Consider the following 18,647-nt stretch of genomic DNA (forward strand, 5'->3'; position numbering starts at 1 on the left):
AAGTGAAAGATGATAAACGACACTTAGAATACAAGAGATTTCGTCAGTAAGTTCACACGTGACTCACTAACAACTTTAATATTTTAAGAAAATTTCCATAACAGGTTCATACATGACCTGACAACACTGGAATAATCAAAGAAAAAGGTTCTTCAAAATAGGTTCAGACATGACCTGGTAATACTGGAATAAAAAGTTCAGCAACAGGTTCATACATGACCTGACAATGCTGGGGGATATCAAAAAAGTTCTGACAGCAAGTTCAGACGTGACCTGGAAACATTAGAAAATTCAAAGAGAGTATATCAACAGGTTCATACATGACCTGATGACAACTTGAACATTCTTGACAAATCTAGAGATTTCTCACAAGAAAATCATCTGAAAAAAGATTCTGGAAATTCCTGTTAATGAAAGAGTCCAAACGACAACTTTCTAGGAAGCACTAGGGCTAACAGGATAGGAAAAACTCTTTGTAGGTGCCAACAAGAATTGGGCTTATACCGTAAGCGTATGTTACAACCAACTTCAAACGGAATGATGCTAATTACAACAGGACTTCAAGGGTGCTGGTGAGACCAGACTTAAAGATACCATTTACAAAAGGATTTTAACATAAATGCTAATTACAACTTGACTCGAAAGGGTACCAGTAACAACTGGATTTGAAAACTAGATGCCAGTCACAACTGGACTTAACAGGTAAATACCAATAGCAATTGGACTTGCAAACAAATATGGTGATAACCAGACTTATCATACCATTTACAAATGGATTTTAAGACAGTGTCAGTTACAACTGTGCTTGAGATACCAATTACAATTGGACTTGAGATAAGATGCTGGAGACAACCAAACTTTAAAAGGATGCCAGTTACAACCGGACTTCAAAAATTTGAGCGCCAGTTACCACTGGACTTAACAGGTAATGCCAATAACAATTGGACTTGCAAACAAAATACTGGTTACAACCAGACTTACAGGTACCAATTACTATTGGATTTTGAAACCAAAATGCCAGTTACAACTGAACTTGAGAGGTAATGCCAATAACAATTGGATTTGTAAATAATGCTGGTTAAACCAGACTTTTAAAAGATACCAGTTACAACTGGATTTAGAAACAGGACGCCAGTTACAACTGGACTTGACAAAATATGTTGGTGATAACCAGATCTAAAGTGATACCAGTTACAACTGGATTTCAAAATTAGAGCACCAGGTACAACCGGACTTGACAGGTAATGCCAATAACAATTGGACTTATAAACAAATGCTGGTAATAACCAGACTTTAAAAAGATACCAGTTACAACTCGACTTGATCAAAGACGTTGGTGACAACCAGACTTAACAAACGATGCCAATAACAACTGGTCTTAGAGGTCAAGGGATAAAAATCAACAACGATACCTACGATTATGCAAATGAGCACGAAGCATACTTCAGGCTATGCATGCTTTTGATTTTGCTTATTTGCATGATACATGAATGATCATGATATGCAAAATGCTGACAACATGCAGACTGGGAGTTTAAAGAAGGCTTTATGGAGGTACTGAATCATAAACACCAACAACTCAACCAAAGGAGTGATGATATATGCATCAAAAGGGGGATCTATCAAGCCGAACAGTTACAACTGGCCCAGTAATCCTTTTGGAGAATGATGAATTGTGCTCTCTGGAGATATATGTTGATTGTCCAAGAGAAATCTTGCAACTTGAGACTTGTGAGGAAAGACGAAAGTTTTCCTTTTAATATTTCCACATGTCAAAGCAAAAATTGTGTCTCTCAATATATTGAAAATTTCTTTTTAAGTTCAAAATTTCATTATTAACAAATAAATGGTATTTTGCATGACAAAGAAAATCAGAGAAAAACAAATGATAGAAACTGATAGGCAAACTTGTATTTATTCAAGAATGGTAGCACATCAATGGCGTAGCTTCATGGAACGTTACAAATTTAGACAATGGCAACGGGAAAAGTTTTACATTGAGTCACAATGATTACTACTATCCCTAGTAACAATGACTCCACAAAACCTCACTTCTGAAGGGAGTTGTTGGATTGATTTTCCATCTTTAGCTCTTTTGTGTTGATTAGTGACAACTGACGCAGTCTATGCCCTTTTGTCCCTAATTTTTGCCTGGATCTCCCTTTCGGGTTTTCAATCCACCAGGACGCTCTTTTTTGCTTAATTCGCCCTTTCAGGTTTTCAACTTAGCGAGCTACCATTTTTTAATTATTATCCCTAACTTTTGCCTAGACCACCCTTTTGGGTTTTCAATCCATCGGGATACCCATTTTTGCCTAAGTCGCCCTTTCAGGTTTTCGACTTAGCGGGTTTTGTTAGGCATAGTATCTTTTGACTGCATCAAATTTCACAGGGTGAATGAGCTCTTCTCCATCCATAGTTGTGAGAAACAGAGCACCTCCAGAGTATGCTCTCTTTACAACGTATGGGCCTTCATAGTTGAGAGTCCACGTCCCATGTGAATCTTTGTGTATTGGAAAAATCTTCTTGAGCACGAGATCCCCTTCCTTGAACTCTCAAGGGTGGACCTTCTTGTCAAACGCTTTCTTGATTCGTTGCTGGTACAATTGTCCATGGCACAGAGCGGTCATACGCTTCTCATCAATGAGGTTAAGCTGATCATAATTGTTCTGGATCCGTTCAGCTTCATCTAGCTTGGCCTCCATCAATATTCTCATTGAAGGTATCTCTACTTCGACTGGGAGAACTGCTTCCATCCCATAGACCAAGGAAAATGGGGTTGCCCATGTTGAAGTGCGGACTGAGGTCCGGTATCCATGCAAAGAAAAGGGTAACATCTCGTGCCAATTCTTATAAGTTTTCACCATCTTTTGCAGGATCTTCTTGATATTTTTGTTGGCAGCTTCAACAGCACTGTTCATCTTTGAACGATATGGAGAAGAATTATGGTGGTCAATCTTGAAACTCTCATATAATTCTATCATTGTCTTGTTGTTCAAGTTTGAACCGTTGTCGATGATAATCTTGCTTGGGATTCCATGGCGGTAGATAATCTCCTTCTTGATAAAACGAGCAACCACATGTCTCGTCACATTGGTGTAGGAAGCAGCCTCCACTCATTTACTAAAGTAATCAATGGCAACTAGGATGAAGCGATGACCATTGGAAGCCTTAGGCTCTATAGCATAAATCATGTCGATGCCCCACATGGAGAAAGGCCAAGGTGATGTCAAAAAATTCAACAGTGTTGGCGGCACATGCACTTTATCAGCATAAATCTGACATTTATGACATTTTCTTGCATAGCTGAAACAATCAGACTCCATGGTCAACCAGTAATAATCAACCCTCAAAATCTTCTTGGCCATGGTGTAACACCCTTCTAAAATACCCCAATAATTTAAATTAAATATCAAAATACAACATCAGAGTAATTATGCAGTTATGGGTGTCACATAAACACTTCACACCATGTTCCAAAATAACAGTCATGCTCTTTATTTAATCAAATAAACATTCGCATAAATCGCAGCGGATATAAATCAAATCAATCAAAACATGTAACACATTACATGTAAAATGGTTCATAACCAACAGTAAAACATTCAAAACATCCCTTCCCGATGTTACATCTATCAGAGCATGACCCCCTAATGAACTACTCTAGACTCCAAGTACTAGCTCCTACTCAATCACTGCTCGTTACCTGAAAAACAGTTGTAAGGGTGAGTTCCTCAATCAATATAATAAGTATTATAAAATATCATGTCATGTTAAGTAATTTAACACACTTCATCACCCTAATCCAAACATGTATTCAGTAACAGCACCTCAACTCAACATAATACTCAACACCAACACAAACAACACGTATAATATTGGAATACATCCATTCATATTATACGCCATACATATATTATGCAATGAGACTCCATGCATGCGGTACCGACTATTTGTGAACATATAGTTCAACCTCACCGTCCAAATCCAGGCACGGCTACCAAGCTCACTAGTCCCACTCATTTGAGACATAGTGACTCACTCACTAATTCCTCACCATGGGAATTAGCTACCACCCCAAATGGGCCATGCTATGCACGCTAATCACCTAGCATGCAAACATCAACAACAATCAAAATGATTTACTCACTAATTCCTCACCATGGGAATTAGCTACCACCATAAAGGCCACAATATGCATGCTAATCACCTAGCAATGCAACAACAACAACAACTCAAGAATAGACATATGCTCACACTCTAAGCCATAAAACAGTCTATTCACAAATGCATACATAACTGATACATTCACAGCATCATGCATACCATCACACATCATCAACACATTTTATCACAAAAGCATATCATATCATGCCGCATAATCAAACACAGTATTAGCACACTCTACTAATACCTATACTACTCAAAATAATGGGAAAATGATCCCTACTACGTCATACATCAGCTAAGTTACATCACTCAGCCTAAACAACCAAAAACTGCACAACCATAGTTCAGAAAAACCACAAGTCTGCCCATACGCGTATTGCCTATGCCCATACGCGTATTGCCCATTCCTGACCAAGTCCATACGCGTATTGCCCACGCCCATACGCGTATGCTACGCGTACCACATTCTCATACGCGTACTAACAGAGACAATTTCACGTTCAAAACATCATCTTTTTCACTCATACGCGTAAGGCCTCATCCATACGCGTACCAGCCATATCATACGCGTATTGCCTAGTGCCATATGCGTATGACCAGAAACCAGAATTTCCAGATCTGCAATGGCTTCTCCTGCTACGAGATCTATCCAATTCAACCTTCCACAGTCCAAATTTTACACACAATTCATTCATCTCGTCTAACACGAATCATACACTTTCGATTTCACAAATTTCTAACCTTTCTACCTCTAATTCCTACGAATTTCTTCAATTTTAATCCCAATTTCGTTCATCCCAAAAGTTCACAAATTCATCATACATCATTCAATCAGAGGCAAATCAATGGTTTCTCACTACCCATCACATATTATCCCATAATACCCATTAATCGATGATAAACCCCCCTTACCTGAGTAAATCCGGCAATCTCTGAGCTCCAAGCTTTTCCTTCCTTCAACCTTCGTCCTCTGGCTCTTTGCCCTTTTTCCCTTTTCTGCCTCTTTTCCCTTTTCACGTGAAAATAACTCTTTTTACCAAATGGAACCTTTTTACTGATTTCTACTTTTATTCCAATAATAACAATAAAAATAATCCAATAATAATAATAATTCCAATTATTTAATTAAATTAATAAATATATTATTAACTCAATTTAAATAATTATCTTATTTTATCGGGGTGTTACAACTCTCCCCCACTAAAAGAGTTTTCGTCCTCGAAAACATACCTCAAGCGAATAACTCTGGATAGGACTCTTTCATCTGACTCTCAAGTTCCCAAGTCACATTACCACCTGCTGGTCCGCCCCAAGCTACCTTTACCAAAGCAATCTCTTTACCCCGCAACTGCTTCAACTCTCGATCCTCAATCCTCATAGGTGATGTTTCAACAGTCAGGTTATCTCTCACCTGGACATCATCTACTTGGACCACATGCGACGGATCATGAATGTACCTCCTCAACTGAGATACATGAAAAACCTCATGCAAATTCGCAAGTGACGGCGGTAAAGCGATACGATAGGCTACCTCCCCTATCCTCTCCAAAATCTGATAAGGACCAATAAATCGAGGTGTCAACTTCTTCGACTTCAAAGCTCGACCAACTCCAGTTATCGGAGTAACACGAAGAAACACATGATCTCCCTCTTGGAACTCAAGTGACTTCCTCCTCTTGTCATGATAACTCTTCTGACGACTCTGAGCAATTCTCATCTTCTCCTGAATCATCTTAATCTTTTCCGTAGTTTGTTGAACAATTTCAGGTCCAACCACAGCACTCTCACCGGACTCATACCAACATAAAGGTGTCCGACATCTCCTACCATACAAAGCTTCAAACGGTGCCATACCAATGCTCGAATGAAAACTATTGTTGTAGGTAAACTCAATCAAAGGCAAATAACAATCCCAAGCACCTCCCTTTTCCAAAACACAAGCCCTCAAAAGATCCTCTAGCGACTGAATCGTCCTCTCAGTCTGACCATCAGTCTGCGGATGATATGCAGAACTCAATCTCAGCTTAGTTCCCAAAGCCCTCTGCAAACCTTCCCAGAACTTCGATGTAAATCTAGGATCTCTGTCCGAAACAATACTAGACGGAATACCATGCAAACTTACAATCTTCTCAATATACAACTCGGCCAATCTCTCTAACGGATAATCCATTCTGATCGGAATGAAATGAGCCGATTTCGTCAATCTGTCAACAATCACCCAAATAGCTTCAAAATTCTTATTTGTCCTCGGCAAACCAGACACAAAATCCATACTGATACTATCCCACTTCCACTCTGGAATAGCCAACGGTTGCATTAGCCCAGACGGCTTCTGATGCTCAATCTTTGACTTCTGACAAGTCAAACAAGAATAAACAAAACTCGCAATTTCTCTTTTCATTCCCGGCCACCAAAATAACTTTTTCAAATCACGATACATCTTCGTAGCTCCAGGATGAATACTCAGGCCACTACGATGTCCTTCCTCCAGGATACTCTTCTTAAGTTCGGTAACATCCGGAATACATACCCGATTACCAAATTTCAAAACACCACTCTCATCAACTCTGAATTCACCACCTTGACCTTGATTCACTAAAGTCAACTTATCAACCAAAAGCATATCGGATTTCTGACCCTCTCTAATCTCATCCAAAATATTACTAGTTAACTTCAACATTCCCAATTTAACACTATTGTGAGTACTCTCACACACCAAACTCAAGTCTCTAAACTGCTCAATCAAATCTAATTCCTTAACCATTAACATAGACATATGCAATGATTTCCGACTCAATGCATCCGCCACTACGTTTGCTTTACCCGGATGGTAATTCAAACCAAAATCATAATCCTTCAGAAACTCTAACCATCTCCTCTGTCTCATATTCAGCTCTTTCTGATCAAACAAATACTTTAAACTTTTATGGTCACTGAAAACCTCAAATCTTGACCCGTATAGATAATGCCTCCATAACTTCAGAACAAAAACCACAGCTGCCAACTCTAAATCGTGTGTCGGATAGTTCCTCTCATGAACCCTCAGCTGTCTCGAAGCATAGGCTATAACCTGCTTATTCTGCATCAACACACCACCCAAACCCAACAATGAAGCATCACAGTAAACCTCAAATGCTTCCGACGAACTCGGTAATATCAGAATAGGAGCAGTAGTCAACATTCTCTTTAACTCTTGGAAACCTTCTTCACATTTTGAGTCCCAAACAAACGCTTGCCCCTTTCTAGTCAACATCGTCAACGGTAACGCCAACTTAGAAAATCCCTCAATGAACTTCCTATAATAACCTGCAAGTCCAAGAAAACTCCTTATCTCAGAAACTGACTTCGGAGCTTCCCACTTAGATACCGCTTCTATCTTAGAAGGATCAACAGCAACACCACCTCTTGAAATCACATGACCAAGAAAACTAACCTCTTCTAACCAAAATTCACACTTAGACAGTTTAGCAAATAACTTCTTTTCTCGTAGAACTCTTAAAACCATTCTCAAATGCTCAGCATGCTCTTCTTCAGATTTCGAATACACTAAAATATCGTCAATAAACACCACGACAAACTGGTCTAGATACGGATGGAAAATCCTATTCATGTATTCCATAAATACTCCAGGCGCATTAGTCACGCCAAAAGGCATTACAGAATACTCATAATGTCCATACCTTGTTCTGAAAGCAGTCTTCTGAATATCCTCAGTTTTCACACGTATCTGATGATACCCAGATCTCAAATCTATCTTGCTGAACACACTCGCACCAACCAATTGATCCATCAAATCATCAATCCTCGGCAAAGGATACCGATTCTTGATAGTCACTTTATTCAATTGCCTGTAGTCCACACACAACCTCATAGTACCTTCTTTCTTCTTAACCAATAACACTGGTGCACCCCACGGTGACACACTCGGACGAATAAATTTCTTATCCAACAGATCTTCCAACTGACTCTTCAATTCAGTTAACTCAACAGCAGACATACGGTACGGAGCCATCGATATCGGCCTAGTACCAGGTACCAAATCGATCGAGAACTCAACTTCACGCTCTGGCGGTAATTCATTCACTTCTTCAGGAAACACATCAGGAAAATCACATACCACGGCTAGATTACCAATCACCAGTTTATCTTTAGCTTCCAAAGTCGCTAACAGCATAAACAACTCTGCCCCATCTGCTACTTCCTCATTCACCTGCCTTGCAGATAGAAACAAACTCTTTCCTTCCTCAATCTTAGGAAAAATCACAGTCTTATCAAAACAGTTGATATAGACTCGGTTAAACACCAACCAGTTCATACCCAGGATAACATCAACCTGTACTAGTGGAAGACACACAAGGTCCATCCCAAAGTCTCTACCAAAAATACTCAAAGGACAATTTAAACAAACTGAAGTAGAAGTCACTGAACCCTTTGCAGGAGTATCAATCACCATACTTCCACGCATCTCAGATATCTCTAACTTAAGTTTCACAGCACAATCCAAGGATATAAAGGAATGAGTAGCACCGGTGTCAATAATAGCTACAAGAGGAAAGCCATTAATATAACACGTACCTCGGATCAAACGATCATCTGCAGAAGTCTCAGAACCCGATAAAGCAAAGACCTTGCCTCCCGACTGGTTCTCCTTCTTCGGCTTAGGACACTGTGGACTAATATGACCCAACTCTCCACAGTTGAAACAAGTCACAGTCTTCAACCGGCAGTCTGCAGCCAAATGACCACCTTTTCCACACTTGAAACACTTCTTCTCATTACTGGTACATTCATGGATACGATGCCCAGCCTGACCACATCTGTAACACTTAGCAGGGGCACTGGAGTCTCCCCCACTAGGCCTCTTCATCCCACTCTGTCTCTGAAAACCTTTGCCAGCTGCATACGATTTTCCACGATCATTCTGATTCTTGCCTTTCCTATCAACCCTTTGCTGATAGCTCTCTGCTCTGGCTTTGGAATCCTGTTCAAAAATCCTGCAACAGTCAACCAAGTCAGAAAACACTCTGATCCGCTGATATCCAATAGCCTGCTTGATCTCGGGACGCAACCCGTTCTCAAACTTCACACATTTCAAAAATTCCCCAGTAGCCTCGTTATAGGGAGTGTAATACTTCGACAGCTCTGTGAACTTAGCAGCATATTCAGTAACCGACCGATTGCCCTGCTTCAATTCCAAGAACTCTATCTCTTTCTTTCCTCTGACATCCTCTGGAAAGTACTTCCTCAGGAATCTCTCTCGGAACACAGCCCAAGTAATCTCAGCATTCCCAACAGCTTCCAATTCAGTGCGGGTAGCAACCCACCAATCGTCCGCTTCCTCTGACAGCATATGCGTACCGAACCTGACCTTCTGGTTTTCGGCACACTCAGTCACTCGGAAGATCCTCTCGATCTCCTTCAACCACTTCTGAGCACCATCTGGATCGTATGCTCCCTTGAACATTGGAGGATTGTTCTTTTGGAACTCACTCAATTGACGAGCAGCTCCCATTCCCACAACATTCGGATTCCCTCCAAGTACTCCAGCTAGCATACCCAGCGCCTCAGCAATCGCAGCATCATCTCTACCTCTTCCAGCCATCTCTATTCTGAAAACCCAACAAGCTAAACAATAAGTACTGATAGGGGTACACAACACCTATCCCGTACAGGGAAACAGAATAATTACGACTCGACTCGACCGACTATGCTCTGATACCACTAATGTAACACCCTTCTAAAATACCCCAATAATTTAAATTAAATATCAAAATACAACATCAGAGTAATTATGCAGTTATGGGTGTCACATAAACACTTCACACCATGTTCCAAAATAACAGTCATGCTCTTTATTTAATCAAATAAACATTCGCATAAATCGCAGCGGATATAAATCAAATCAATCAAAACATGTAACACATTACATGTAAAATGGTTCATAACCAACAGTAAAACATTCAAAACATCCCTTCCCGATGTTACATCTATCAGAGCATGACCCCCTAATGAACTACTCTAGACTCCAAGTACTAGCTCCTACTCAATCACTGCTCGTTACCTGAAAAACAGTTGTAAGGGTGAGTTCCTCAATCAATATAATAAGTATTATAAAATATCATGTCATGTTAAGTAATTTAACACACTTCATCACCCTAATCCAAACATGTATTCAGTAACAGCACCTCAACTCAACATAATACTCAACACCAACATAAACAACACGTATAATATTGGAATACATCCATTCATATTATACGCCATACATATATTATGCAATGAGACTCCATGCATGCGGTACCGACTATTTGTGAACATATAGTTCAACCTCACCGTCCAAATCCAGGCACGGCTACCAAGCTCACTAGTCCCACTCATTTGAGACATAGTGACTCACTCACTAATTCCTCACCATGGGAATTAGCTACCACCCCAAATGGGCCATGCTATGCACTCTAATCACCTAGCATGCAAACATCAACAACAATCAAAATGATTTACTCACTAATTCCTCACCATGGGAATTAGCTACCACCATAAAGGCCACAATATGCATGCTAATCACCTAGCAATGCAACAACAACAACAACTCAAGAATAGACATATGCTCACACTCTAAGCCATAAAACAGTCTATTCACAAATGCATACATAACTGATACATTCACAGCATCATGCATACCATCACACATCATCAACACATTTTATCACAAAAGCATATCATATCATGCCGCATAATCAAACACAGTATTAGCACACTCTACTAATACCTATACTACTCAAAACAACGGGAAAATGATCCCTACTACGTCATACATCAGCTAAGTTACATCACTCAGCCTAAACAACCAAAAACTGCACAACCATAGTTCAGAAAAACCACAAGTCTGCCCATACGCGTATTGCCTATGCCCATACGCGTATTGCCCATTCCTGACCAAGTCCATACGCGTATTGCCCACGCCCATACGCGTATGCTACGCGTACCACATTCTCATACGCGTACTAACAGAGACAATTTCACGTTCAAAACATCATCTTTTTCACTCATACGTGTAAGGCCTCATCCATACGCGTACCAGCCATATCATACGCGTATTGCCTAGTGCCATACGCGTATGACCAGAAACCAGAATTTCCAGATCTGCAATGGCTTCTCCTGCTACGAGATCTATCCAATTCAACCTTCCACAGTCTAAATTTTACACACAATTCATTCATCTCGTCTAACACGAATCATACACTTTCGATTTCACAAATTTCTAACCTTTCTACCTCTAATTCCTACGAATTTCTTCAATTTTAATCCCAATTTCGTTCATCCCAAAAGTTCACAAATTCATCATACATCATTCAATCAGAGGCAAATCAATGGTTTCTCACTACCCATCACATATTATCCCATAATACCCATTAATCGATGATAAACCCCCCTTACCTGAGTAAATCCGGCAATCTATGAGCTCCAAGCTTTTCCTTCCTTCAACCTTCGTCCTCTGGCTCTTTGCCCTTTTTCCCTTTTCTGCCTCTTTTCCCTTTTCACGTGAAAATAACTCTTTTTACCAAATGGAACCTTTTTACTGATTTCTACTTTTATTCCAATAATAACAATAAAAATAATCCAATAATAATAATAATTCCAATTATTTAATTAAATTAATAAATATATTATTAACTCAATTTAAATAATTATCTTATTTTATCGGGGTGTTACACATGGCATGTCCATTAGCATGGGTTCCAAAGGATCCTTCATGAATCTCCTTTATTAACACGTTTACTTCGTGTCTATCCATGCATCTGAGCAGAACCATGTCATGGTTTCTCTTGTAAAGCACATCATTACTCAGAAAGAATTTGGATGACAACCTCCTCAGAGTTTTCTTATCCAACAATGTAGCATCTTCTAGATACTCTTGACTTAGTAGATAGCGCTTGATGTCATGAAACCATGGCTTACCGTCAGTTTCTTCTTCAATCAGTTGACAGTAGACAGGCTCATCTCTTCTCTCTATTCGAATAACAAGAGCTTCATTACGGAATCTGACTTGGTACATTGATGCTAATGTTGCCAAAGCGTCAGCCACTTGATTTTCTACTATTGGGATGTGATGGAAAGTGATACCGTCAAAGTATTCTATCATCTTTACAACATGAGCACGATATGGGATCATCTTTGTATCACGAGTTTCCCATTCACCTTTGACCTGATAGATCACCAAGACTGAGTCTTCATACACCTCAAGGATCTTGATTCAAAGATCAATTGCGGCTTCAATACCAAGGATACAAGCTTCATACTCTGTGACATTATTCGTACAATCAAAGCACAACCTTATTGTGAAAGGGGTAAAGCCACCATTTGGATTCATCAAAACAACTCCCACACCATGACCACTGTAATTAGAGGAACCATCGAACGCAAGCTTCCATCGAGATCCTGGTTCTAGTCCTTCATCTGGGCCTGGGACCTCACAATCCTTTATCACCACTATATCCTCATCGGGGAAATCAAACTTCAATGGCTGATAGTCTTCAACTGGTTGGTGAGCGAGATACTCTGCTAGAACACTTCCCTTTATTGCCCTCTAGGTTACGTACTGAATATCATACTCTGACAAGAGCATCTGCCAACGGGAAAGTCTTCCAGTTAAGGCGGGTTTCTCAAAGATATACTTTATTGGATCCATTTTCGAGATAAATAAAGTAGTATGACAAATCATGTACTTCCTCAAACGACGAGCGGCCCATGCTAGCACACAACAAGTTTTCTCCAAAAGAGAATATCGATTTTCACAATGGGTAAACTTTTTGCTCAGATAGTAAATAACATGTTCTTTTCGACCTGTTTCGTTATGTTGCCCCAACACGCATCCCATTGACCCTTCGAGCATAGTCAGATACATGATTAATGGCTTTCCTGGGACCGGTGGAATCAGAATAGGAGGCTCTTGCAAGTATTGATGGATATTCTCAAAAGCTTTTTGACAATCAGAAATCCATTCAATAGCTTGATCTTTTCGAAGCAATTTGAAGATAGGCTCAGATGTGGCTGTCATATGTGAGATAAATCTTGAGGTGTAATTCAAACGTCCAAGGAAACCTCTAACTTCTCGCTCGGTGCGTGGAGCAGGCATTTCTTGTATAGCTCAGACCTTGTCAGGGTCCACCTCAATTCCTCATTGACTAACGATGAAACCAAGCAACTTCCCTGAACGGACACCAAATGTACATTTTGTAGGGTTTAATCGTAGTCTAAACTTTCTGAGGCGTTCAAACAACTTCTTCAGATGGTTCATATGATCTTCTTCATTCTGAGATTTAGCGATCATGTCATCGACATAGACCTCTATCTCCTTGTGCATCATATCATGGAAAAGAGTGACCATAGCTCTTTGGTAGGTTGCCCCCGAATTTTTGAGATCGAAAGGTATCACCTTGTAGCAAAACGTGCCTCAAGGGGTAATAAAAGTGGTATTCTCCATGTCATCTGGAGCCATCTTGATTTTATTGTATCCAAAAAAACCATCCATAAAGGAGAATACAATAAAACTTGCAGTGTTGTCTACCAGAGTATCAATGTGTGGTAAGGGGAAATCATTCTTCGAACTAGCTTTGTTTAGATCCCTATAGTCAACACACATTCTTACCTTGCCATCCTTTTTAGGCACATGTACAATGTTAGCTACCCATTGTGGGTATTTCGCCACTGCGAGGAAACCAGCATCAAATTTTCGTTTGACTTCTTCACGAATCTTCAGAGCCATGTCTGGTCTTATTCTTCGGAGTTTCTGTTTTACTGGCGGGAAGTTTGGCTGAAGCAGCAGCTTGTGTTCAACGATATCGGTGTCCATGCCTGGCATATCCTGGTATGACCATGAAAATACATCCATATATTCTTGCAGCAGCTTAACCAATCTCTCTTTAACGCTTGCTTCAAGTGTGGTCCCGACTTTGACTTTTTTCTTCTCTTCCTCTGTGCCAAGGTTGATTGTTTCCATCGGTTCTTCATGTGGATGAAGGGCTTTGGACTCGTGCTCGATCAGCCTTGCTAATTCGTCGGGGATTTAACAATCTTCCTCACTTTCTTCTTCCGCTTGGTAGATAGGGAAGTCAAAGTTATGAGAGGGAGTAGAGTCATTGGATTCAACGGGGTTATCATTTATTCTGCATGTTTGAATGATTGATTTTTTTAGAAAAGTAAAAATAAAAGATGCACAAATGAAAAGTTTTTTGTTTGAAAAGATTCTCATTTTCTTAAGAGGAAGCAAATAAATGAATAATAAGAATTTAACAAAATGCCTTTTATTCACTGATAATGATTATTTGAAAATGAAAAGGGGTCCTACAACATGATCCATTAGCCTTGGGCAGAGCTAAGGATTTGAAAAGAAAAACAAGCATTATTACTTTGACAAAGGAAAAATTTTGGGGATCTCAACCGCCTTCCAATTGTTCAAAGTTGTCTCACACCGGTAAACCAAACATGGCTCATCTTCATCTTCGGTGTTATCCTCAATTGAATTAAACTGGTCTCCATGGATGAATCCGGTACTGAGGAATACTTCCTGGGTGCTTCAAGTGTTGTCCTTTGCAGGGACCCGAGCTCCTTTCACAATGGAAGGCACATATCCCAGACCGAAACGATCATGCTTTTCACGAACATCAATAAGCTGACCCCAACCTTCAGGGTTTCCTCCTTCGATGCTAGACTTTACGCTTTTCAGAGAAGCGAAAGATGTACAAGCTTTCCCAACAGGGTCCTTCATCTCCACAAAAGTGGCGTTGGCTATTTCAAGAGCTTGGAAAGAAGTTCCAAAGCGTCCTCATCATCCTCGATATATCTGAAGGATGAAAGGTGACTAACCACAAAGTTCTCCTCTCCAGAAATGATGATCAATTGATTGTCCACTACAAACTACATTTTTTGGTGTAAAGTAGAGGTAACTGCCTTTGCAGCATGAATCCAGGGACGCCCCAATAAGAAGCTATACGCCAGATTAATATCCATGATTTGGAAAGTAATCAGGAATATGTGAGGGCCAATAAATATGGGCAGTTCTACCTCTCCAATCACGGTTCTCCGGGAACCATTAAAAGCTTTTACTATCAAGGCACTGGGCTTCATGGCTGGTCCTTGATAAGATAACTTGGCGAGTGTTCTCTTTGGCATCATATTTAAAGAAGATATGATATCAACCAAAACTCTTTCCAAAGCATCATCTTTGCACTTCACTGAGATATGGAGAGCACGATTGTGATTTTGTCCATCTTCAGGTAATTCTTCTCCACTAAAGCTTAAAGTATTGCAAGTTGTGATGTTCGCAACTACCCCATCAAACTGGTCTACTATTATGCTTTGTGTTACATGAGCTTGGGCGAGCACCTTCAACAAATCCTCCCTATGGGCTTGGGAGTTCAATAGCAGAGACAAAATAAAAATCTTAGGTGGTGTCTGATGCAGCTGATCCACAACATTGTAATCACTTCTCTTGATCAACTTCAAGAATTCAACAGCATCTTCAGATTGGACCACTTCGGGTTCTTTAGCAGGAGCTATAACTGTAGATTCCTTGGCTGTCGCTTGAGGAGTCACATTGAATTCAGGTGTATAGATTCGACCACTACGGGTCATTCTTTTCATTCCTGCAATAATGGTGACGTCCTCATTCACAGCTTCTGTCACTTCACCGTCTGCATTTCCTTCAACGATCTTATCCACAGCGGTAACCTCATATTTCCAAGGCACAACCTTGGTGCTTTCATATGGAAACGACATAGGCATATAGATCTCAACAGGTGACGAATGACTATTCGTAGGCACCACTCTACTACTATAGTAAGAGGTTTCAACCAGTTCAGGTAAATTGAAACAAGGTTCAATTACTAACACATCTTCATTTTTTGCAACACTGGAGATTTGAAGCATTCCTTTGTTCATCAAGTCTTGAATATTATCACGTACTACCTGACATCCCCTTGGATGTATGGCACACTCTTCACAACTGTCATGACTAACATTAATCAGGCCAACTTCCACCAATTGGGAATGGAATGCTGCCAAAGGAGTTCTAACATCATCAACCTTCTCAACCACAACACCATCAGAGGTATCTTCAATTGCATTCACTGTAGGGTCTCCATGGGGAGGAAAAGAGTTATTCTTCACGTTTGGTCCCATATCCCTAAAAGATAGAATCTTGCTATCAATAAGCTCACGAACCCTATGCTTCAAAGCATAGCAACCCTCTAGGTCATGCCCGGGGGCACCCTCATGAAAAGGACAATGTGCATTAGGGTTGTACCATGGAGGCAGACAATCAGGTGGAGGTCCCATAGGTCTAGGAACCACCAAACCCTTTTGCAATAGAGAGGGATAAAGCTTAGTATATGACATTGGAATTGGTTTGAAGGTTACCCTATCTCCCTGTCTCCTATTTTGATTTTGAGCATTTTGCCTCAGAGCTTGAGCTCTCGATTGTTGATATGCAGGAGTCGTTGGTGCTTGCTGATAAACCGGGGGAACAAGAGTGTGTTGATAAAATGGAGGTGGTTGATAAGCTTGAGCAGGTTGTTGATTAAAGGTGGGCGTCACAACAGCTACGTACGGTTGCGAGGCGTACTGAACGTGATATATAGGTTGGTGATATTGAAAAGGTTGTTGAACATACTGCTGTTGTGAATATTGTTGTTGTCTTATTCTTGGAGGGGATCTTCCTTGGCCAATAGACACATCATTAGTTTCACCTTCTTTATTTTTGGGAAACCCTCCAAAGAACTTCTTCGGATTAGCACTTGAAGTCCCGACCACGACTACAAGTTTACCATTTCTTAAGCCATATTCAACGCGAACTCCTATAGCGACAAGCTCGGAGAAACCCAAAGAAGCGCTTCCAACCATCTTCTCATAGAATTGAGGTTGGACAATGTCGATGAATAGTTCAGCAAGTTCCTTTTCGGCAAAAGGTGGTTCAACTTGAGAAGTCAGTTCCCTCCATCTCTGAGCATATTCCTTGAAGGACTCTTTGTCATGCTGGGACATGCTTTGTAGCTGTCTTCTATCAGGCACAATGTCCATGTTGTATTTGTAGTGTTTGATGAAGGTGTTTGATAGGTCTTGGAAGCATCTGATCCTACTTTAATTCAGACTCAAATACCACTTGGAAGGAGCCCCACTCAAGCTATCTTGGAAATAATGGATCATCAGTTTGTCATTTTCCACGTGAGCAGCCATTTTATGGTAATACATGATGAGATGGATCTTTGGGCAAGTATGCCCCTTGTATTTGTCAAAATTCGGAGTTTTGAACTTAGTCGGAATCATCAACCCATATACAAGGCACATTTATTTGGCAGCAGAACCAAAGACGTGGTCTCTTTCCAATGCCCGGAACTTCTTCTCAAGGAGTTGCATGTTCTCCTTCACTTCTCTGAAATCTTCAAATCTCACTTCGTCACCACTAACGGTTGATTCGGAAGTCTGATACAGGTGATGTTGATCTTCAAAGTACGGAACAGGCCTAGCATAAGCAGCTGGTGGAGCAACAGTGTGGACGAATGGGCGTGCATCGGTGTAAACCGGTAATGGCACAACTTGTTAGATAGATTGCCCCATGTCGTGCACTACTTCTGCTCGAGGGATGAAGTCGTAAGATAACCCATATGGAGGTAGGGTTGAAGGTAGACCTCCGAAGTTGGACTTCGACTGCTGGGCCCGTGATCTCCGAAATCACGGTCGCTTGTGGAGCTTCAAATATGAAAGTCAAAGCTTGTAGCATTTCTCTCATCTGGGACATGCCTCCCTTGATCTCGTCTAATTCAGCTCTAACTCAGGCGCTCTCTTGCTCTTGTTCAACCATCCTTTGTCTTGCTAGGGCGCGAGTGTTGTACGGGTGTTGAAGATTCAGCGTGAAATTGGATGAAGAAAGGACGTCGTGAGACTCTATTTTGAAAATGTATGAATGCATGTATGGATGCATTTTGTTTGCAAAACTCTTGGTTAGTTTCAATTATTCATTTCAGAAATGCCACAATGTTTGTTCGCAAGTATTTAAAGCAATAAAGCAATAAAACACAATAAAAGAATCCCCAAAGCGATTTTTTCATTAATTCAGAACAAAGTTCAAATACAAACAAATGCCTACGGTATACGGGCTTTCCGAACCGTAGCAAGGTCGGTAGTCAGCCCTTCCAACATCATCTTACAAAACTTAATGAAATTAAAAACTTGATGCGGAGTGTTCTCTGGACACATGCATCAATCAACTTCTTGCAATTTCTCAGGTAACTCCTGCATGATGGAATTTGCAAATCTGGACAGCCTCATAAATTTGCCCTTCCACTCAGTGTAAAGTCCTTGGAGGTCTTCAATGATGCGTAAGTCTTCAGCCTTGGTCACCTCTATGTCCCTATAGAGGTTTCTCCAGTATCTGCACTCATTCAGCAACATCAGATAGGCAGCATCCTGATCCATACCCT

At 40.5% G+C, this 18,647-nt stretch overlaps 1 protein-coding gene across 1 annotated transcript; it reads right to left on the minus strand.

Annotated features, from left to right (window-relative positions):
- Nucleotides 1-15,087: 15,087 nt before the first annotated feature.
- On the minus strand, nucleotides 15,088-17,247 carry LOC127078916 (uncharacterized). Its single transcript, XM_051019330.1, has one exon. The coding sequence runs from the start codon at nucleotides 17,245-17,247 to the stop codon at nucleotides 15,088-15,090; it is 2,160 nt and encodes a 719-aa protein (XP_050875287.1).
- Nucleotides 17,248-18,647: the final 1,400 nt, after the last annotated feature.

Source organism: Lathyrus oleraceus, chromosome 5 (assembly GCF_024323335.1).
Source record: "Lathyrus oleraceus cultivar Zhongwan6 chromosome 5, CAAS_Psat_ZW6_1.0, whole genome shotgun sequence".
NCBI lineage: Eukaryota > Viridiplantae > Streptophyta > Magnoliopsida > Fabales > Fabaceae > Lathyrus > Lathyrus oleraceus.

Coding starts and splice junctions, on each gene's coding strand:
- LOC127078916 (XM_051019330.1), bottom strand. CDS start 17,247: ATGGACATTGTGCCTGATAGAAGACAGCTACAAAGCATGTCCCAGCAT.